This window comes from Mustela erminea, chromosome 14, assembly GCF_009829155.1.
Source record: "Mustela erminea isolate mMusErm1 chromosome 14, mMusErm1.Pri, whole genome shotgun sequence".
NCBI classification, from domain to species: domain Eukaryota; kingdom Metazoa; phylum Chordata; class Mammalia; order Carnivora; family Mustelidae; genus Mustela; species Mustela erminea.
In genome coordinates, this window is record NC_045627.1 from 3,180,005 (window position 1) to 3,203,639 (window position 23,635).

At 44.4% G+C, this 23,635-nt stretch overlaps 1 protein-coding gene across 8 annotated transcripts in view; it reads left to right on the plus strand.

Annotated features, from left to right (window-relative positions):
• The first annotated feature begins 6 nt into the window (after window positions 1-6).
• The window catches only part of COG2 (component of oligomeric golgi complex 2), a 33,843-nt gene continuing 10,214 nt past the window's right edge, over window positions 7-23,635 (plus strand). For 2 of the 8 annotated variants that reach the window (XM_032312576.1, XM_032312580.1), the window contains exons 1-10: window positions 7-120; window positions 1,455-1,520; window positions 3,723-3,803; window positions 5,426-5,529; window positions 7,839-7,947; window positions 8,745-8,942; window positions 10,573-10,697; window positions 14,851-14,977; window positions 16,874-17,013; window positions 23,225-23,286. In XM_032312576.1, coding sequence (XP_032168467.1) covers window positions 64-120; window positions 1,455-1,520; window positions 3,723-3,803; window positions 5,426-5,529; window positions 7,839-7,947; window positions 8,745-8,942; window positions 10,573-10,697; window positions 14,851-14,977; window positions 16,874-17,013; window positions 23,225-23,286 — 1,069 coding nt within the window. In that variant the 5' untranslated portion in view covers window positions 7-63. Of the gene's footprint in view, window positions 121-1,454; window positions 1,521-3,721; window positions 3,804-5,425; window positions 5,530-7,838; window positions 7,948-8,744; window positions 8,943-10,572; window positions 10,698-14,850; window positions 14,978-16,873; window positions 17,014-23,224; window positions 23,287-23,635 lie in introns of those variants that run through there. The other 6 variants (XM_032312577.1, XM_032312579.1, XM_032312578.1 and 3 more) reach the window with 6 other exon arrangements.

Here is a 23,635-nt window from a genome sequence, read left to right on the forward strand (position 1 = left end):
CGTGTCCAGCTGGAGGAACTAAGAGGAGATCTGGAACTCTACTATAAACTTCTTAAAACAGCCATGGTTGAGCTCATCAACAAGGATTACGCAGATTTTGTCAACCTTTCCACAAACTTGGTAAACCTGAAATTTGCAAGTCCTATACACACACACACACACACACTCTTTCTCTCTCCTTCATATTTATTAAAAGGGCAGAGTTTTTAGATACCTTTCAATTGATTACCCCACCAACCCTACCAGAAACTTGAAGAAATTACCGGTTTCATTAATAAAAGAACTAAACTTTTTGGAATACATTTTTTTGTTTGTTTTAGTTTTTATTCATTTAAGGCTGCTCTAGTTTGATTATGTTTCAAATTCATTAGTCAACAGTGAAAAGTAAAGGATAATAATACCCAAGGGGTTGTTTTGTTAGTTGCTAAGTGATTACCCTGAAGTCTTCCTTGATTTAGACTAATTTATTTGTAGGAGCAGATATCCACCACTCTTACAGAAATGTTTAATTTACTCCCAGGTGTATCTGTTAGCCAGAGCTAGGTTGAGGGAACATTGGCCAATATTGATATTTTAAAAGTTTGGTTTTATAAAATAAAGAATGATTTGCAGTGAGCTTATCAGTTTGTTTGTAAAAGCTATTTAGAAATGTTTTTTGTGGGGTGCCTGGTGGCTCGGTGGGGTTAAAGCCCCTGCCTTCTCAGGTCATGATCACAGGGTCCTGGATCGAGCCCCACATCGGGCTCTCTGCTCATTGGGGAGCCTGCTTCCTCCTCTCTCTCTGCCTACTTGTGATCTCTGTCTGTCAAATAAATAAATAAAATTTAAAAAAAAAAGAAATGTTTTTGTTACTTGGCAGAAAAGTCTCCTTGTTGATGTTTCATTTTGTTTTAAATCTGTTTGTCCAGGGAAGCACAGAAAGTTGCAGCTCCATGGGAATTTCAAGAAGCATTAAAATTAATGATGCACATTTGCTTTTGGGAAATATACCACTAAGATAAATGTCCCAATAGGATTAGAAACCTAGAAAATTTTACTTCTGTTATGTTTAATTTCTGTTTTTCTCAAGGGTTATAATAATGTTTAAGAGAGACGTAGCCCGTCAGACTTCACTTCACATCAGCTGGCTGAGTATCATCTTACAGAGAACTGTTCACCCTCTATGAAAATTTTTCACATTCATTTAAAATGTCATCTAAAGGCAAATTGTTCCTAAGGAAACTTCCGTTTCTCATGACTTCCCTTGTTTTTATAGTTTCATGTATTTTAACAGATTTTTTCATATTCTATGAGCAACATTAATGGCCAAATAACACTTCTGTTATTTAGCTAGTTACGTAGCAAAATACGGTTGTGCCAAAAAAATAACTTAAATCTGGTACTACTTTGATCATTAAATAGTCACTATTATTCCTTATTGTGATGTGTTTGTGCCAACCTGGTTTTGCCTTTAGGTTGGCATGGACAAAGCCCTCAATCAGCTTTCTGTGCCTTTGGGACAGTTACGAGAAGAAGTTCTGGTAAGTCCCCAACTAATGAAAACAGTCTACTGTGACACATGTTGTCCTCGTCGGCTTTTCTCTCAGAATTCTTTTCATCTGTTAGTTTGGTGGTACTGGTGGTTGTATTTTAATGGTTCTGATTATAATATTCACCTTCAGAAGAGTTGTAAATGATTTTGTTTTTGCATATGCTAAAAACCTAAAAAAAACATGTTCGATTTGAAGAAAATATATTCTCAGAGTAGACAGCCTTAAAATGTTAGGGGAGAGGAAGCATATTTCCTAATTCAACTTATTAATGCCACTTTGGTCATATGTAAGTGGTTTATAACTTACAAATGACTTGTATTTTAACAGTTTATAATCTTATAAATATCCCCCCCCCATGTAATCTATGTGTGGTTAAGTTCCTGGGCTGATCAACAAAAGCTATGTAATCCCTAATGGAACTGAAGGATAATATAAATAAAATGTAATACTTAATAAATGTTACGTTTGAATGTTCTCTCAGAAAAATCTCTGTTGTGGGAATGGAACTCCCCACCTCTAAGCCATTGGGTATAGGAACTCCACCTGGGTGAACAGTGGAGGGGAAGTTGTGGCATCACATCTAACAGAAAACTGTGCTGCCCTGTCCCCCCCCCCTCCCCCCGTCTGTGTCTGGTGCCCTGACTTCCGGCCTCCGTCCATTTTGATGCCCTGTTGTAAACTTGTCATAAACGACAACGTCTTTCCTTGTGTGTCTCCTCTAGCTTGAGTGGCCTTGTGCATCCCTCCCCTAAGACAGTGCCTGCATCCTAGAGAGAATATAAGGAGAACATAATTTAAGGGAAGACACAGTACATGGTTAGAACCAAGAAAAATGCAGAGTAACGGAAATATCAGTGCTGAGAAGCCTAGGGGAGGGGTAGGCAGGAAAGAGTTCGTGAAAGAGGTAAAAATCTTGAGTTGTGCCTTGAGGTAGCCAATACTTTCCATGGTTTATGTCTCATTTGAATTTTACAAAATCTTGTTAAAGATACTTTTCCTTGGAATGGAAGGGATTTTCGTGGTCCGCTGTTGGATTCCACACCAGCTGCTGTGTGGCTCTCCCGCCACCTCCTTGGTGTTCCTCTTCCTCCCGGGGCCTCATAGTGGTGTTGTTTCCCAAGCCTAGCCTTCCTTTGGCCTCCCACTCTTCTCTCAAACCCCCTCCCTGGAGGCAGATGTGCTCTACTCACACAGGCTCCCGTCCCGCCTTGCCCCCTGCCAGCACCATCCCCTCCCTTTTCCATGGCCCGTCTTTATGGCCACTTCGGTCCTGCTCAGCCACAGGCCTGACCTCCCTTTCTGGTCCCAACTTTGAAGCTGTTCTGTGAGATTCTCAGACCACTGAGGGATACGACTATATCTGTCTTCATTGTATCCCGTGGGCTTCCACAATACTGACGTCCAGGAGGGGTTTCATAATGTTGATGGAGTGAATTAATTCACCTTCCTGTGGAATTTTTGTGATATGCCTACTTTATTCTAGTTGTTTCTGTTAACCTTTGTTTTGGCCCTAATTCCTAATTATCTCTTTATTCATTAGCTTCTGGACAAGTTTCTCCACCTCTGCGCTCTGCCTTTTTCTGGTCTTCTGTTCTTCATTCTTGATTCCTGGTATTTCCATACCCACATTTCATCATCATGCATCAGTGCTTTGACATTCTCTCGTTCTCCAAAATGTGCAGAATCTAAAGACCTCATCTCAGTGAAGTTGGCCCTCCATTCCTATTTCTGCTTCTCTCCAGAAGGAAGCCTGCAGTGCACATGGCTGTGTGCCTGTCTGACCCTGCCCCTGAGTGTGTCTGCACTTACATCTGCTCCCCATCCCCTCCCCACCTCGGCAGCTGTGTACACATGGCTTTCAGAGTCCGATTCGAGCCCCGTCGCATTTCCAGACTGTCCTGTACTTTGCTTCATATTATCTGTTCTCCATTCTAAGCCCCCTCATCCCCATAACTTTCACTGTATATGTGTCATTCTTCTTCTGGCCATGCGACCCTGCCTTTATGTCATTTAGCTCCCAGATCATGAGTCCCCTCAACAGTAATTGTGTCTGTTATATCATGTTTTTGTCAATATCTGCATAGTACTGGTGCGCAGGTATTAAGTTCTGTGGAATTGAATGAGATGTAGGAACTTGATAACGTGACAAAACAATGTCTGTAATACGTTTTCTTTCTTATTCTTTTAAAGAGTCTCAGGTCATCTGTCAGTGAAGGAATTCGGGCAGTAGATGAACGAATGTGTAAACAAGAGGACATAAGGAAGAAAAAGGTACCCTCCAGTAGATTTCTTACGCTGCATGCCAGTTGAAGCCCTCTCCTCTTGTCTCCACGTACTTGTCAGCACTATTCAGCTTTTTTTCAAAGCTCTCATGCATGTGCACTTTACACATTATGTCATGCTATCTACTTGAAATAATGAGACTGAATTTTAGAGGTACCCACACGATCTCAAGATCACCCACTTTTTCCAGAACAAGAAACAGTGATAACTGTTGTCGGTGCAGCGCTTGACAGTTAACTACTGTATAAATTGTCAGCGGCCCTATAAAGAAAATAGGCCTATATTAGAGACTAGGGGAGAAGTGGGCTTTCCAAAGCAAACTCAGGATTCTGCCGCAGGTTTGTTGTTATTTTTTGATTCTGCATTCTTTATGTTTTAGTGTTCACTGTAATTTTTTCGATTCCCAGTATTTAGCATGCAGTGTTGGCTTACTTTCAGGTGTGCGAGACAGGCAACGGCTCCGTACATCCAAGGGCTCACCCCGGGAGTGCACCCCTTAGTGCTGTCTCCAGTTTCAAGTGTCCCCGATGTCATTCATGATCATAACGATGTAGGGGCACAGCGGGCGTTGGGAGTCTGGGCTTCTGACTCTCGCCTGCTGCTCTGTACAATGTTTTCTATGTGTATTATTAGCATATTTGTTAAAATCTCAGTGGGGAGAAGCCTGTTTGAGGGACCTTCTGTTTAATTCGCCTCTAGATCTCCTCACAGCTTTTGTCCAAAGAATGCTTGTCGTGCACTTCCAGACAAAACAGTAAGCTTTGTGAGAGCAGGGTGTTTTTCTTGCCTTATTTTCTTGTGTCCCCTTCCCCACCGACCCCCGTCAGGACGAATGTCGAGCTCCCAGGGGTGTTCAGTAACTATTTATTGAATGGATGACTTTGTATTTTTTTGTTCTTTAAGGATGAGAGTTTTCATAATGTCCCTCAACCTCCTTGATAATATTTGTAGTATAAAAGGTCTTTAATGAATTGGTGCTTGGGCATATAGGTATATGCACATGTAAACTGAGAGGGTCAGTATGATCGGAAGCCAAAGTTAAAACATGAATAAAGGGCCATAAGAAAACAAATGGAGGGGCGCCTGGTGGCTCAGTTGGTTAAACGTCCGACTTTTGATTTTGGCTCAGGTCATGATCTCAGGGTCATGAGCTTGAGCCCCTCATTGAGATCTGTGCTCAGCAGGATGTCACTCGAGATTCTCTCTCTCCCTCTGCCCCTCCCCTGTACGCACACATGCAGTCTCTCTCTTTCTCTCTCAAATAAACAAATCTTTTTTAAAAAATAGGAAAGAAAAGCCCATAGAAAGATTCAGGATGGGAAAGAGAAGAAATAAGAGTATAGAATATGAGAAAGCAAAGTCTAGGGTTTTTGTTTTTGTTTTTGTTTTCTATAAACTTGCAATAGAATATTGAAGTATGCTTATTCTAGAACTAAGATTTGCATTCTTGACAATTCTGTGTTTCATAGAAATATTCAAAATATAGCATGTCCTATATATTTGAAGTTGCCTTTTGGTCTTAATATTTTCTTGCATTTAGCATGGGAAATAAAGATGATTAAAAGTAAAGATGATGACTTTTTTTGTTTGCTTAATTTTTATTTTTATAGATGTGTGTGTTGAGGCTTATACAAGTTATTCGATCAGTTGAAAAGATTGAAAAAATCTTAAATTCACAAAGTTCTAAAGAAACCTCTGCACTAGAAGCAAGCAGGTAAGCATTTTTTTTTTTAAACTAAGTAGCACATAAATTAATACTTCACATCCAGCCTAATTAGGCGGGGAGGGCTTAGTTAGAATTCATTTCTGAACAAGAAAAAAATCCAGGTTTGTGGCTTAGTGTTTTTGAATATAGCTCCAGGAAAGTGGAGAGCATGAAATGGTGAAGTCTATAACACGTTCCTATAAACCCTTTGGTTAGAGACCACAGTTCCAACACGTCAGTATGCTTCCAGTGGAAAAGTTTTATATTTGGAATCACCTTCCCTGAGGACTAGCAAAATCCTGTTGATCTTTAAGGCATACCTACCATTCATCTTGGTTTTTTTCCATCTTATTTTTTTCCCTAGACATGCCCAGAGTATTACCATTGATGTATTTTGCACCAGCATTATATTATTATGAAACAGTATAGGACACATCCAGTTGAAATTTACAAACAGGAAATAAAAAGCTTATGAAATAGAAAAAAGATGATGGCTCTCTTTGTTATACTGTGATTGTCTTGTTCCCTTCCTAGTGTGAATTTTCAATCAGCCAGGGTGAATGAGTGACTCAGAAAATGAGTAGTTAGGTCCTGTCAGCACTGTGAGACGCACAGTGGTGCAGTGGTTCTGCACATACCAGCTGGGCCGCCCGCATCAAGGTCACCTGGTGCCCTGCGTGCTCTGTCCTGTGAGGCTAACAGTCCTTCCTCCTGCAGGCGGAGTTAGGTTTCTAAATTTTAGGAATTAAGGTTTTAGATTTTGGAAGGAACTTGAGAGACCATATGCTCCACATGTCTCATGATAGAGATTAAGAACGGACACATCCCAAAGGAAGTGATTCTCTGGTCCAGGGTCTCAGATCCCTTTCACATCAAGGCGTTCAACTAAGTGGTCAGCCTCCACTGTGCTTGTGTCTCTAGCCCATTGCATTCATGCTTCTGCCCCCATTCATCCACACTTAGCAGACACTAGGTGTGCGGCCCTTCTGCGGCCCATGTGTCTCCAGCGGCTCCGCTTCACTGCGGCCCCTGCACAGCCCCTGGGGAGCTGGCCCTCCAGTGTTCTTCCTGTATTTGCCGTTGCTGCTGTGCTCCTCGGATAGAAACACCTCAGTGAGCTCTGTGTCCACAATCCTGTCCCTTTGCAACGCTGTCCTTGATAAACAGACATTGTGCACTTTCTTGCTCAGCATTACATTGGAGGACTTTTTTTCTTGAGAAGAGCAGCTCTGAGCTCTAGAGTCAGGAAAGCCAGAGCAGCGTCGGCGCACGGTAAATCCATCCTGCTCGCCAGGCCCAGAAACGCGGAGATAAGGATAAATAGGAAATGCGCATGGGATCAGTCAGTAGAGGTTGGGATTAGGCTTCGGCAGCGGCAGCCTTGGTCTTGCTGAGCGCTTACCTTCCCTCCACATTAGTTCTGATGCTCCGGGACTGGGCACACCACGGCGGGTCTCCAGACATTTTGGGTTTCCTTACAGTGTGTTTCCTCACTACCTGACTGCCCATTCTCAGATGTGGGATGCCTCATAGAGCCCAGCAGGGGCTTTGGGGCCTTTATTTATTTATTTTATTTTCTTTCACTGTTCAGCTTCCTTTTGAATGGGGTTGACGCTTTCTAATGTGGGGGGCAGGAGGGAAGTGTATCCAGTCCACTTGATGGCAGATGCACTGTGAGTGATTTCTCACCAGCTCCCGGAGCACCGAGCTTGCTCTTTCTACCGTTGGGTAAATGTAAACTTGGGAGTCCGCTGCTCTGAGGGATTTCCCAGGTTGCTGCTAGGCAGTCGGTTTTAGCTGATTGAGGAGACAGCAGTAGTTGGTACTGGGGAGGTACTGGGGAGGGAGAATGAGGCAGGCGGAGGGGGATTCAGGTATGAACGGTAGGACAGGGCAAGAGAGAGGAGGGGGTTAGAGAATGGGAGAAGAAGGGAGAAGAAGGGCACGAATGGGAGAGCCCGAGGAACGTAGTGGAAACACGCAGTTGTACCCACACTGACCTAAAATAGCTCCATCCCCTTGCCTGGGCCCTGTGGCCCGGGCCAGGCTGCGTCGGTGGCTTCTACAACATCTCCGCTCCTCACCCGCCACACCTGGGGCCTGCTGCACAGACAGTTTGTCCTGAAAATTGGTGGCGTGCAGGTGCAGGTGCCTGAGCGCTGTAAGGCATGGGAGGCGGTGGGGGGGGGCGGATTGTGGCTGGGAACACACTGTGAAGAAAGAGCACAGGGGGCGCCAAAGTCGGCATTGCTGACCAGGTGATGTGGTCGCTCAGAAATTAACTTTGGGAATTACACTTCTCTAATTGTGTCTACTAGCCCTCTCTGGACTGGACAGATTTTGGAGAGAATTGCCACAGAATTTAACCAGTTACAGTTTCATGCTGTTCAGAGCAAAGGCATGCCTCTTCTGGACAAAGTAAGACCAGTAAGTGTTGGTTTCGATTTTCAATTTGCTGTTTGCGAATTTCCTGGATGATTTTGGTTTGACCTAGCATCGCCCTCTGATAATTGCTACTCTACAGGATTTTGAAGCTAGCTTTGAATTTTTTCTTTCAGTGTCTGCTGCTTGGGACCCTGCTTCCATTGTGTCACACTAGATAGATTTTGTGTAAAGACACGAGCGTAGTCTCCAAACTATGCGAGTAAAATTAATTCTGAATTTCATGTAACTTGACACATCATATGATGTAGTCAGAGTTCATTTATCCAAAGCCCTTGACCGGGTTTAAATGCACGCTTGTCCAACTAACTCTGTAGCTTAAGAGGCAAATAACTTTTTGTCGTTCAGTAATTGTCTAAACTTCCCTTTGATGAAGCCAACTTACTTTCAAAGAAATCATAGGGAGGGGACGCCTCGGTGGCTCAGTCGGTTAAGCCACTGCCTCTGGCTTAGGTCATGATCCCAGGGTCCTGGGATCATGTCCCACCTTGGGCTCCTTCCTTGGCAGGAAGCCTGCTTCTCTCTCTGCCTGTGCCTCCTTGTGTGCTTGTGCTCTCTCTCAACAAATAAATAAATAAAAATCTTTAAAAAAAAAAGAAAGAAAGAAAGAAATCATGGGGAGAAGAGATTCATTGTTATTCTCTAGGAAATATTGGGATTTTAATCTTACATATATTCTGGTAGAATTAGAGGCTTGCTTTATATATATAACACATATGTATATAAATTATACATATATTTTTGAGTTTTTAGAAACTGTTGTGTCTGGACCTTCTTTCCTGGTCTCTCTGTTCTTGCAGCGTATAGCCGGCATTACGGCCATGCTGCAGCAGTCTCTGGAAGGCCTGCTGCTAGAAGGGCTTCAGACTTCCAATGTGGACATCATAAGGCACTGCCTACGGACTTACGCTACAATTGACAAGACACGGGACGCAGAGGCATTGGTCGGTCAAGTACTGGTGAAACCGTACATGGATGAGGTTTGTGCCCCCATGCACCTCATTCTGCAAACACAGAGCATCTACTCTGGCTTCGATTCTTGACTGGGTGTTGAGAGAGCTCAGGGCTCTTCCTTGAAGATTCTCCTAGTTACTGCTCTTCTGGTTGTAAGAAAGGGTTGGTCCCGGTTGGTGCCCATCAGCATGGCAGGAATCAGGCATGTACTCTGGTCTCTTCCAGTGATGCCATAGCTCAGGGATCATCTTAATTTAGTAGGGATGAGGGACTTGCCTAGGAAGAAGGTACGGATCAGAACATTTTCGGGGCAATTTCAATTTCCGTAAGTTATACGTTAATGAAGTTGCTGAAAAGCGTGACCCCACCAAGGCGCCCGTGCCCACTGGAGGAGCTGGAAGACAGCTCTGTGCGCAGGGAAAGTCCGTGAGGGGAGGCGTCTTCGCAGAATTGATGTGGCCTAAGTCTTGAAGACCATGGGAGAGTTTGCGAGGCCAGGAAGGTGGGAGGGAGGGAATATTCAAAGATAAAGGGCTTTTATGGGCGAGTTAGCGGGGTAGCACCTTAAGTCCGGAACTTGGTTACCCAGTGTCCTTGACCTATGTGGATACAGTTAAATACAGGGAGTCAGTGTATCCTGCCTCTGAGCGGCCGGAGTATGGGCTGCACCATGTGAGGCTGCCAGCAATCAGCAGTTTCCCACTTAGAGAGCATCGGTTTCATCTAGTTCAGGCTGAGAGAAGTCATGAAGCCAGTCTTAGTGTTTGAGGGCTTTTTTCCGGTCACCTGCCAGTGCAAGTGTTCTTTCTGTCCAGTAAGTATAAAGCTACCCGCCATGATTTCAGGATGAAAGGCTTCCAGTTTTAAAACAGGACAGTATCCCATTGATAGAAATGAAATTGAAGGATTTATTTCATTAATCTTCTCAGCTTCATTAGGACCACTAAAAATAAATGATCTGTCAGTTCTTTGTATGTATCCTATTATAGTTCATAGCCCTCTCTGTGGGGGTGAAAAAGATCATGTTATTCTTTGTCAATAAGTGAAAATATTTTAGTTATTTAATTATGCCCTTTTCATTGAACTGAATCTAATATGCTAAATTAGGGAAGGACTTTACGTTTCCGTGTCGTTAAATGAACTGTGGCCACGTTTGTACTTTAAGTTTGTATGCTTGTCATTCACCTCCTGCAACTCAGCCTCACCACAAAAAATAAAATAGTAAAGCAAAATAAGATGTGTTTTCTTCCATCGCTTTCTGTCTCAGCCCTTTCCCTGTTCTGGAGACGGTAGAGGATAAGGCCAGGGTGAAGATGGTACAGAGCTATTGTCCGGAGATACAGTATTTCGCTTTTAAGCTCAGAAGGGAAGCAGATGAGTGTGTGTGATGTTTTAGCTTCAGGCCAGTCTCTGTCCCCCAGCCTCTGTGTCCCCCGGGGTTGGAGCAGTATTCCCAAATCCCAGGACCTAGATTTTCGTGCCGCTGTTACTTACCTCCTGTTTAGAAAGCATGTTGAGTGGGGAGGAGGAAGGTCGAAGTGCATTTTTAAGGTTTACTCGATTCTTTTCTCTGTAGTGTATAGTTCATACTTCTCTTTTAGGTGCTTTAAAAACAACAACAACAACAACAACAAAAACCACTCTTCCTTCCGCTAGGTGATTGTAGAGCAGATCGTTGAGTCTCATCCGGACGGCCTGCAGATCATGTATGCTAAGCTCCTGGAGTTCGTTCCTCACCACTGCTGCCTTCTTCGAGAGGTCACAGGAGGAGCCATCTCAAGGTGACGTAAACTGCTGTGTATGCACCTGAGCTCAGTTTAGTGGCCACCTGTCACCTCCTCATGGGCCGCTGATCCCTGGCTGTCCTGTCTGACCCGGGAACGTGTGCGCTTCCCTATTTGTTACCAGTGCTGTGAGGCAGGTGTCGCTTGCCTGGGTTTACAGGGAAGGGAATGAAGAGTGGGGACGAATCTCAACGGTGACATTTGTGTGACTCCAGAGCCTCTGCTTTTCTCTTGTCTATACTTTCTCCTTAACCAGGTTCAAAATCAAAATTGGTTTCCTTCCATTATTGTGATGTCATCATCGGTCTAGAAATACCAATTCATTTTAATTCAACACATTTTATACTGATGGCGATTAAAGTCATGTTCGGTTTTCCCTCCCTCTCTTATTTCATTTCCATGGCTTTCCAGTTCTGTTTCATGAACATCCCATTACCTTCCACCATCTCCGTCATCCCAGTCCAGACCTTTGTCGCCTTTTGTTCGAGGGTAGCGGGCTCTCCCCACCTGGTCTCCCGGCTCCACCTGTCCCTCTTCATTGCGGCCCGCGGCTGCCCCACCTGCCCAGAGCTCTTCGGCCTTCCAGAGTCGCTCGTGGCTTCTCATCACCCACAGAGGAGCATCCAGTCTTCCTGGCGCAACCTGTGAGGGCCTTGGTGCTTGAGTCCTAGCGGTTCTCCGCTGTAGAACTTCCTACTGTGGAACTTTCCCTCATACCACTATGGTTCCTGGCCTGACAGGAGCACTTGACCTTCCCTAACACACCTGGTACAGAAGATCTCTGACTTCACATTGGTTCAGTTTATGGTTTTTTGACTTTTTATAATAGTGCAGAAGTGATATGTGTTTAGTTTGGATCTTTTCCCAGGCTGGCGATCTACAGTAGGATCCTCTTTTGTAATGCTGGGCAGGGGCAGCGAGCATAGCCCCCAGGCAAACCACGTGATCATGAGGGTCAGCAACCAACACACTTGAACCGTCCTGTTCTGGCTTTCAGTGCAGTGTTCAGTAAATTACATGAGATACCAGACACTTTATTGTGAAATAGGCTTTGTGTTAGAGGATTTTGCCCAACTGTGCAATACTCTAAGTGTTCTCAGCACAGGCAGGGCTGAGCTCTGATGTTCAGTCGCTTTTTCAACTAAAAAGATTTCCAGCTGAACAATGGGTTTATTAGGAGCCGAGGCCGTCATAAGCCGAGGAACATCTATCTGTACTGTGCGCTTCTGTGTTTTCCGTCATTGCTTCCTGTCTCATTCCCTTTGTCTTTCTGTTGACCTGTCACTCCGCATGAAGCTCCAGTCAAATACAACTTCTTTTTTTTTTTTAGATTATTTATTTATTTACTTATTAGAGAAACCATAAGCAGAGGGGGAGGCAAAGAGAGAAGCAGGCTCCCCACTGAGCGGGGAGCCCTATGTGGGACTCAATCCCAGGATCCTGAGATCATGACCTGAGCCAAAGTCAGAGGCTTAACCAACTGAGCCACCCAAGCATGCCTGAGATACCACTTCTTTCAAGAGACCATCTTTTATCCTGTTGTTCAGCATTAGGCACATCCTCTGGATTCCATTTGGCCATTAATCTGTTGAGAACTGATGTCCGTAGGCTTAGCACGTGCTCCCTTCCATGCTGCCCGCGCCTTCCTGCCCACACCTGGCACAGCATCTTAAAGCTAAAACTACCCTGTGTCTGCAAAATGAAAGAATGAATCTGTAGGCTAAGGAGGTCCCTAATCTTTATGAAGTAAGCAAGCAATGTAATTTGTCTTGAATTTGTGTTCTGTGGGAAGAAAAACCTGGAGTAATAAATACGCCACTTGACCATTGAAATACCCTGTTTTCACTACATGAATTTAGAGAAAGCCTGGTTTTGCCACTTGCAGTTAGTAATCATGAAGATTTAGCTGGATTTGGATTTCACATTAAGAATTTAGAAGTCATGATGTAGAGATGCCTGGGTGGTTGGCGGTTGAGCTCTGCCTTTCTGCTCAGGTCATGATCTCAGGGTTCTAGGATTGAGCCCCATGTTGGCTCCCTCTGCCCTCTGCCCTGACCCCTGGCTTGTGCTGTCTTGCTCTCAAATAAAATTAAAAAAGAAGAAGAAGACAGAAAGTCATGATGTAAAACTAAAGAAGCCACAGTTAGGAAACAGCCAGCCAGTCATTAGATTTGACAAGGCTAGTCTTGGTCCTGAAATATCAAGTTTCAAAGCTTTGCAAGTTCTCCCACCATTTTCAGTGTGGCCGAATTCACGGAGAAGCCTCAGAAATTTGGGGAATCTATGGTTTTTTATTTAAAGATTTTATTTACTTATTTATGTAAGAGGGAGGAGGGGAGAGAGAGAGAGAAAACACATGAGCCCAGGAGGAGCAGAGGAAGAGGAAGAAGCAGACTCCTCCCTGAGTGGGAGCCCAGTGCAGGGCTTGGTCCCAGGACCGAAGGCAGATGCTTAACTGACTGAGCCACCCAGGTGTCCCATTGAGGAATCTAAATTGTACCTCAGTAAGTCGTCATTTGCCTCAAGCATCCTGATTGTGCTGCCCCTCACCACCCCCTGCTTAGCTCCTGCCTCCAGGTTTCCACACGCTCGGCTCAGCGCTTTCCTTGTCCGCCCTTCACTTGTTCCATGTGTCGCGTCTGCACATGCCCTTTATAACCTGGCAGCACCGACGGCATGTGGGATTTATCTTCCGAGGAATAAGGATTCACTTTCCTCATTTGCCATCTGTTTCAGCTGTTAATCTTGAGGATGTAAATTTTCTCTTTGGGGCTTTAAGTAGATATTTACCTTGAGGATGTGGAGCTCTTGTTATTTAATGTTGCTTATACTGTGTGCATCTGTAGTTTTAAAACCCTTAATGTTATTCTTTCTTTTTTGCCATCCCCAGCCCTCCTTTTTTTTTTTTTCCCCTTCCCAACCCTCCTCCAACCCACCGGTGATTTCTTATCAATACCAAACTATAGTAAGATTATTTGGTATCCCTTTCTGGAAGTGAAGCATAGCTTCCGTTATAACCTGTGTGTCCTGATAATTTTTGCTAAGCAGGAAGATTATGAAAGCATTTTCTGTTGATTTTTAATGCCAGCATAGTAAAATCCCAATTTGCTATCGAAGCTTAGCTACAGAACTCCCACTTTTGCTTAAAGAAGAACGTGTACTGTATTGCCGACCATTGTTCAAGAAAATCTTCTTAAAAGTACAGCATGTCACACAGTATACAGCAGTCGGAGCGGGTGGTCATCGCAGTGGTATTTGCCTCAAATATTTATGTGTCTTTAAATTCAGAAGAACTTAAGGAATCTGCCATATTTACTTATGTATGAAACCATTGCTAACATAGCATTTACTGTACGCAGGCCCCAGCCTAAATGCTTGGTAGATGTTAACCCGTAGGATGATCCTGTGACCCATATCCTGTCATGTCCATCTAAAGATGAAGACAACAAAACATAGAAAGTAAAGGGCCCACAATTTGAGCGCAGACACTCTGGCTCCCAAGTGAATGCTTCATGTCTGTGTTGCCTCTGCCTCTTATCGAATTCTAGAACTTGAAATCCAGAGCCCAGCCTTTTGCTAAAAAATGCAAAATAAAGTATGGACACACACAAAAACATTAATATGATAGGTGTTCTGTATCGGGATTTGTGATCAAGATTTTACACGGAGCAGTCCTACAGCTGTAGAACTGAAGGTGACCTCAGAGAGGGCGGCGTCTTCACACAGCTGTTAGTAATTGGTAAATTAGTGTCATTTACAACACCTCGGAGCTTAGCGGTATTAAGATTGAATGCGAAGATAGCTCTTCTTGTGTTATTAGACTGCTTCTTATCCAAGGGAGAGTGTAAATACGGTGACCTAATTAGGGGAGGAATTGTGCCAAGGCAGTCTGATACCAACTTGCTCTCCTGTGTGATAGATAAAAGAGTCAGGCCACAGAGGACACACCTGCTTCCAGGTGATTGTGGGATCAAAGAGTAACATAGAAGTGTCGGCCCTAAACCAGCCCATTGACAAAGAGAGTTGTTCGTAAAGGTCAAAATAAGTATTAGGCTGAGGAACTTCTAGTAAAAGCAGCACAGCAGAATTTCGCCCTTTGTAAATAGAAGAGCACAGTGTATCTGACTGAGATTTTGCTCTTGTCCTACAGTGAAAAAGGCAATACTGTTCCTGGATATGACTTTTTGGTGAACTCCGTGTGGCCAGAAATAGTACGAGGATTAGAAGAAAAATTGCCTTCTCTTTTTAATCCCGGGAATCCTGATGCATTTCACGAGGTACCTTTTTCTGCAGACTGTTGGTTCTGTGGTGTTTTGTTTGTTTGTTTGTTTTTTTTAATAAATTTGAGTTCATGAGTGAGCATGTACTTAAAAATCATTTCATCCAAGTAATAGTCCCTGATACTTTGGGGAATAAGTATTTTAATTTGACAATGTTTAGTAAAATCCAGTCTAAACACAGTTGTGACTAGATGCATTTATTATTTTCTCACTTTTTAAAAAAGATCCTAAAAACCATTAAAAGCCAATCTCGTTACAATTGTTTTCCATGAAAAAGTAGGTTTGCAGATCTGTACTGTATAATTTTTGAGGAAAACAAAAGGTATCGATGGGATTGTAAAATCCTTGTTAATTCTTAAAGCGTAGAGAGGCAGGCAGTAAGTGTGGTGAGCTGGGGGGCTGGTGGACTTCAAAAACAGGTAAGACAACAAATTTGGAGCGTTATTATTCCAGAAATACCACTGACCTATTCTCGTGACTCATTGTGTGATGTTAACAGTATGTTGAACAATACGATCACTTGGTGTCACTTTCAGTAAATTGTGTGACAGTGATTTTTGTGATTTTGAAAATTAGGGCTTTCAAAAATAGACACTGTAAGCAGAATGAAATAGTGATTTAGGCAGGAACCATTTAAAACCTTTTACATTTTGCTGTACTCTAGAGAATTGTACGGATCATGTTAGGCTCAGGAGATGTTTCAGCTCGGAAATGACACTTTCTCACAGCGCTTTGATTTTGGAATTCTAAACCAGTGCTTAATGTTGGTGGGTATATTTCAAGCAAGCATAGCATCTGTCAGTTTCTCTCAAAAAATGCTTTCAGCTTTCCGCATTGCTGTGACATGCTTCTTGTGAAGAAAGAAACATCTTTGTATTCCTTTAGCATCCTGTCCTATGCAGAAGTAGAATACATTTTATCCCAAAAGGATAAATAATACTTTTGTCTCAATGCCACATGCCTAGAACTCACACTCAGGGGATCTGTTGCTCAGAACCAACTGAAAGAAATTAAAAACGTGTAGTATTCAGGGCACTGTAATTCGGGCCTAAGCGCAGACTTCAGCAAATTTAGGTGAATGGTTTGGTGAGCCAGAATTGAGCCCATCTTAATTAAGAAGTCCGTGGAAGGTCCACACACATTCTCCTAACAGCCTGGGCACTTGGGGGCCTGGAGTTCCCACAAGGGAGTCTGCATTTCACCACATCTGCGGTTTTGCTCTGCTGGCTGACCCCGGTTCTATGTTCTCTGTTAGCTTCGTCTGGGAGTAAATTCTCTCGGAGCCTAAGCAGAAGAGGAAATGTCGTCCTTAAAGTACAAGCAGTAGTTACTGGTAGGTTAGTTTTGTGGGCGAAATTAAGTGGTACAGTTTTAAGCACAAAACACAGGTGGTGAATGCTGGGTGAGTTTCAGCTGTTGCTCTTCACGGTGGTGTGGCCCCCCCATAACCCCCCACACACACACCCTCCCTCCCCCGTCTGTTTTCATGCTGTTCCATCTGTAGAAAGGACTGGACTGCTCCCCTGGTTTGATTCTTGTCCTGCTGCTTCTTCTGGAGCAGCAGTGAAAGCAAGACCACTTAATTTCCGGTCTTGTCTCATTCCAGTGGGCTAGATTAGGGGTACCCTAGAACATGAGAGCTGTCCTTTGCAGAGCACTGGGTTTCCAGATGGGCTTGTCACGTAAGCTCGTGAGCCGGTCACCGGACCACTTGGGCATTATAGGATCTTCAAGTCGGGACCTGGGAAGGACGAGCTCTTGAGGTCCCTGTCAGCTCTGGGAACGGAGTCCGAGGGCTCCCCTTCTCTCTCTGGATTACAGCTTTCCATGCATGTTCCTGTCTCTGGTTAGTGTGCTTACAGTGAAATGCCCACCTATGTGTTCTTCTTTTAGAAATACACCATAAGTATGGATTTTGTGAGAGCGTTTGAACAGCAGTGTGGATCCCAGGCCAGTGTGAGGAGACTAAGATCTCATCCTGCCTATCACAGCTTCAATAATAAGTGGAATTTACCTGTTTATTTTCAAATAAGGTCAGTAATTTATTCCCTCCCCCCACCTCCAGTCTTCTAAGAGGGAATTCGAATACCAATGCAGGGGTTGCCCCACTTACCGGCCTTTTCTTTGAGATCATTGTACTGTTCCATGGGAAGCAAAACCTAAAATGGAAACGTGCGGGTGTCTGGATTACCAAGGTCCTGGCTCACATGAGAGAAAAATAATTTCGTGATTAGAGGGCTGCGTACACCAGCCTCGAATTGAGGTGGCCTCCGGGCCCAGCTCCATCCCCCGAGATGACACTTCCACAGCCATCACACGAGACGGGCAGGAGGGGCTCTGGAGTGGCACACTCTTCTTTTCCCTTTTCTTCTTCTCACCACCTGTCTACTGTCAAACAGCGGCCCCGGCCGACATCTGTTGTCAGCTTCTCTGGACAGTTCTTTCCCTCAGAGAGAGTGGGGAGAGGCGCAGCCTTAAGTATCCTTTACATCTGGTTCCTTCAATCAGTTACAAGAATCCTAGTTATTATTTTGGCTTTTCTTTATAATCTCTGACATTTGTTCTCTCTGTTCTGGAAAATGGTGACGCTTCTAACAGATGTCCTGATGATGACTCGTATGTAAATAAGTGCTTCTATAAACTATTGGGGAAATTTAGGATAAACTCTTACCAACGTGTGTTCTGCTAGAAAAATCGATGAGATCAGGCAATTTTGCAGAGTCTCTTGATTGAGGTCATGGTAAGTTCCTTCATAGAATGACATTAACTAGAGTGTTTTAGATAGAACGGTCTGTAGAAGGTCATAGGCTTTTTGTTTACATCGCTGAGTACTTTCGTTACAATGCAGTCCTTTTCCCTAGAGTTCTGAGGGAAAGTCACAGGGAAATATATTACGGATTAGGTACCTTGATTGTAATTGCTTGCCATGATTGCAAATGTATGTAATCATCTTCGGATAATGAAATCACGGTTATCAGAAAATTAGGGAGATGCCCTTCTCATACTTCTCCAAGTTTTATGCTTAATTTGACAAGGTCCCATCACCACGTAGCTTGTCTCTGAGTAGGAAATTAAGGATTTGTTCATCTACGGTATTCATGGACCACATTGGAAGTAGTTGTTACAGGATAATCAAGATCAAGACAGGGTAAGAAGCCCTTTTGATTCAGGAGCAGAATTTAAAATAGTGGAGCATTATGTCACAGTATAAGGCTACATAGAGAAGAGATGTCTGCATTTAACCATTTCTTCTGTAGTCGGTGGTGAGATAGCTTTAGATGCCTGGTACTATCACATCACGTCCTGGCTGCTGCCTCCAAACTCTTATTTCCAGTTGTTCCCCCAGATCCCATGACCCCATGCTTGGACATCTTGTACTGTCCCCCCCACCTCCTGGACCCACCCTCCTGGAGCTCCAGTGGGCTGTTTTCAGCCAGAGCTCGGGGTGGGCCAGGCGGAGCCTCACAGCGACAGCACAGCCTCGCTTCAGTTGGTTCTCACAGGCTGGCAGATGAGCCTTAAACTAGGTTGAAAGCCAGCCAGTTCCCTGAAAGATTTTGTACCTTTGCCAGATCTTCAAAACTAAGCATTCAAAGGGATTGGTTAACTTTTCTTTGTAATGTCTCTCAAAATTTGTGAAATTCTTAAAAATGACGTTTGAGTTACAAAGTGTGGAACTTGTATTCGATATGTTTGTTTTTCCATTTTAAAAATAAATTCAAGTAATCCTTTGTAGGACTGTCCTGTTGATTTTTACCAGGTGTCGAATTGTTTACTCTGGGGGAATGACAGTAAGTTCCACAAACATGACTAGGGTCAGAGTTGTATTGTTATCTGATTCATTTCAGGGTCACCTGAAGGAAGCCAAAAGCCAGTGGGGTGGTATGCTTTGACATATTTATAGGGAGAAATACTCATATTGCACTCTTGGCAACAGGTTTACACTCCTGGTCTGACCGTAGGCCTGCATCCCCATCCTCTTAGGAGAAAAGGGAGCACTCCGAGCTAGCACCTTCTGGAGCTCACTGTTCCTGATACCCTGCTGGGTCTGCATTTTTCATGTTCTTACAGGCATGTGGCAAAGTAGCTTTAGGACTTGGTTTCTCATAGGAAGAAAAGTAAATGCAGGTAGGACCGAGACCGTGTCAAATTGTCACAAGCCAGTGGCTACCTAGAAACTGGTGTTAGTCCCTTCAAAGCCAAAGGCTAAGTTGTAGGTCTTTTTAATTGAAATATTTCTAGAACCTTACATACTCCTAGAACGTTCACGGTATATGCTTTATTCGGTACATGCTGAACGTAGTAGGTCTCCTCGTTAATGATGTGGCATGTCTGCAGCATCAACGCACTCTCCCTTTGCCCCAAGTGTGCGTGTACACGAGGTAGAGGTGTGTAGAGACGCAGCCTCCGACAGTTCTGATCCTGCCGAGCAGAGGGGGTGTCTCGCTGCAGCGCCGATTCTGTACGAGCACTTTCGGAAGCTCGCAGACCTGAAGCCTGCCTGGAGGAATGTATCCGGAGACCTTCCCCAAACCCAGATTTAAGAATTGAGAAAGGTTTTATTTGGAGTTTGCCCTCGCTACAAGTACTCTGGACAAGAGCAGATTCGCATCACACATCCACGTGCCAACGACTGCTCGCTTCTCAAGCTTCACCAGAGTCGCCTCTCATTTGCTGCTGTTTTGCATAAAGAACGATAACCTGTCACTTCTGTCCTGGAAGTCGGCTGCCCAGCAAAGCTGAGCGAGGGGCTGGTGCTGGGCCCCGGGCTGGGGAGGCACAGCTCTGTCAGGTGACACGGGCAGGTGTGCTTTCATGGCTCTTCCCCTGTGGTCACACGGCAAAGGGCCGTGTGAAGGCAGCAAGGTACCAGGGATCCTGCTGCTTTTGGTTCTGGTAACTTCTCACATGTGCGTTCTTGTCGTTAGCATAAATATCTGCATAATTTTGTGTCCTGTGTCTTCCTTACTGGTAAGTTATATGTGCTCTGACTGCTGTGTAGCTTCAAGCCGACTCTTCCAATACCATATTCTAGAATGAATGTGCCACGCATTACGTAACCGTTTCCTTACTTGGGGCCGTGTAGCTCGCTCCGGGTTTCCCCAGCTATATGCAGAGCCAGGCTAGCTCTCAGGCCTTTTCCCTGTCAGAGCTTACTCTGTATTTTGTATAGATTTTGGAAAAAGTGATGTGAGGGGCCTGAGGCTGAGACCTGGGGCCAGTACGCTCTCCCCACTGCAGAGCTCCCCTTCCCCCGTCTCTTCCCCAGGTACAGAGTCATACCACCCCCTTTTGCTGCTATTCTTGGGCTTATCTCCTGGGCTCCCTTCTCTAACCCCGCCTTTCGGCTTGTCACTTGTTTTCCCCCATACCTCTTGTCTGCAGCTTAGGGAGACAAGCCTTCCACAGGCTTCCCTGGGCAGTAGGTGTGAAGGTTCCTTCCACTTAGCCTCCAGGAAACTCTGGTAACCAGGCCGGTCCCAGCAGTGCAGGGTGGCCTTGGGGTCTTGGGCTCTGGGCTGTGTTGCACATTGGCGGACGGCACAGCTGCTGCTCGCTCTCTGATGTGCTGTTCTTTTCACCCTTCAGACAGTTTCCTTCAGCTCTGTCCCTGGACTGCTTTTAAAAAGCACACATGTACTATAAAAAAAACAAGCTGCCTTTGGAGACGTTTCTTAAAAGAAGTTGCTGTGGCCCATGTCGAAGAGGTTACTGCCTATGTTCTGCTCTAGCATTTTGATGGATTCCTGTCTCACAATTGAGGTCTTTTATCCATTTCGAGTTTATCTTTGTATATGGTGTAAGAGAATGGTCAAGTGTCATTCTTCTGTATATAGCTGTCCAGTTTTCCCAGCACCATTTACTGAAGAGACTCTCTTTTTTTCCATTGGCTCTTTTTACCTGTTTTGTCGAAGATTAGTTGACCATAGAGTTGAGGGTCTGTATCTGGACTCTCTATTCTGTTCCACTGATCTGTGTTTCTGTTTTTGTGCCAGTACTCTGCTGTCTTGGTGATCACAGCTTTGTAATAAACCTTGAAATCAGGCAACATGATGCCCCCAGCTTTGTAGTTCTTTCTTAACATTTCCTTGGCCTTTTCTGGTTCCATACAATTTTCAGATTGTTTGTTCCATCACTTTGAAAAATACCATTGCTATTTTGATTGGGGTGGCATTTAAAGTATAGATCGCTCTGGTCAGCATAGACATTTTAATTTTAACAATGTTTATTCAAGACACGTCTCCAAAGGCAAGGGAAACAAAAGGGAACATGAACTTTTGGCACTTCATCAAGATAAAAACCTTCTGCACAGCAAAGGAAACAGTCAACAAAACAAAGAGGCAACCCATGGAATGGGAGAAGATATTCACAAATGACACTGCAGATAAAGGGCTGATACTCAAGATCTATAAAGAACTTCTACTCCAAAAACAAGTAATCAAGTCAAAAAATGGGCAGAAGACATGAACAGACACTTCTCTAAAGAAGACATATAGATGGCTACAGACACATGAAGAACACACGAAGAAATGTTCATTGTTAGCCATCAGGGAAATTCAAATCAAAACCACTACCACCTTAAACGAGTTAGAATGGCAAAAATTGACAAGATAAGAAACAACAAGTGTTGGAGAGGATGTGGAGAAAGGGGAACCCTCTTAACACTTGATGGGAACACGAGCTGGTACGGCCACTTTGGAAAACAGCATGGAGGTTCCTCAAAAAGTTATAAAAATAGAGCTACCCTACAACCCAGCAATCACACTACTGGGTATTTACCCCAAAGATACAAATGTGAAAAGAAGGGGCACATGTACCTCATCATTCATAGCAGCAGTGGCCACAGTTGCCAAACTGTGGAAAGAGCCAAAATGCCCTTGAGCAGACGAATGGATAAGGAAGATGTGGTCCATATATACTATGGAGTATTATGCCTCCATCAGAAAGGATGAATACCCGACTCTTGTAGCAACATGGATGGGACTGGAAGAGATTATGCTGAGTGAAATAAGTCAAGCAGAGAGAGTGAATTATCATATGGTTTCACTTGTGAAGCACAAGAAATAACACGGAGGACATTAGGAGAAGGAAGGGAAAAATGAAGGGGGTATGGAATCAGGAGGAGACGAACCACAAGAGACTGTAGACTCCGGGAAAGGAACTGAAGTTTTCGGGGGGGTGGGGAGATGGGTGAGCCCAGGGATGGGTGTTAAGGAGGAAACACATTGCATGGAGCACTGGGTGTTATACGCAAACAATGAATCATGGAACACTGCACCAAAAACTAATGATATGCTATATGGTGACTAACAAAACAATTTAAAAAATAATAAAATAGGTAAAATAATTTAAAAAAACCAAACTGCTCAATTAGGTAAATTAATCTTGAGCATGTGTCAGAATTGATTGCCGTAAGGGAACTGGCAGATGACAGGAGCGTGCTGGGGAGGGTGTGGTGGGGGACGTTTACATAGTCGGCAAACAGAATGCTACCTGAGCACCTAGTTTAAAAAATACACACTTTCATGTCACAAAGTCCTAAACACGTGCCCTCATCAGTTATTAAAACAGAAATCGGCGACAGGAGGTCACAATGGATGGTGGGCCAGCTGAGACACAGGCAAAGTGACCGGAAGCAGTGGCGCAGATGCCGCTGGCTGTGCTAGCAGGGCGGGCACCAGGGAGCACGAGGGGCTCCACAGAAGTGCGCAGAGCATGGGCCACCAGCCACTGTGCTCACTAGCTACCTGCAGTGGCTTTTCTCAAGCTTGCAAACAAAGATACAGAATACAGCCTCCTCGTTCCTTAGTTTGAGGACATGCACTCTGCTGTGATCGTGCAAATCAAGACGGATTGAAGATACCTGCAGTCTTGTGGCCATGAGGGGATGGAAACTCGGCTTTCACGAGGCAGGTGGGACTTTGCAGGCATGGCTTCTTGACGGCGGCTTAACGGGCAGTTTGTTCAGTTTGAAAAGCGTGGGGCTAGTCATGATTCCAGTCAGCTGCAAATAACAGAGAAACCCTACCCAATCGTGCCCGAATCTAGAGAAATGTATTCCTTGTTCATTTAAGAAAACATTTGGGAGAATAGGCATTCTGGGGCTGGTTGGACACTGATAAGAGCATCAGACCGAGGGACAAGCCAGTGGAGGCAGTGGCTGGTCCCCAGGAAGGAGGGAGAACAGGGAGAGGCATCTGGCAGCTGCATTAACCCTCATCTGTGCTCTTGTTTTTATCTCAGGTTCAGAGAGATCGCAGGATCCTTAGAAGCAGCACTCACAGGTGTGCTGGCGGACGCCCCAGGTAACTTCCTGAAAGTGATCAGTGGCAGGGTGTCACTCCGTGAGTGAGGGAAGCTCAGCCAGTCACCTAGACCTTGCCTTTCTGAGGTTACTTGCACCTTGTCCTGTCATGCCGTAGTTAGACCTTAAAAACATAACTCAGGCTCTCCTTTTTTCTAAAGAGGCTAAAGAAATCAGATTTTTTTGGTTTATAGAGCATTCTCGGTAAAAAGAATGGGACATTGTTTCAGCAGTGAAGGAGGAGGAAATCTTGTCATGTGCAAGGACGTGAGGGACCTAGAGTGCATTATGCTAAGTGAACTGAGTCAGAGAAAGACACACCATCTGATTTCACTTGTGGAATTTAAGGA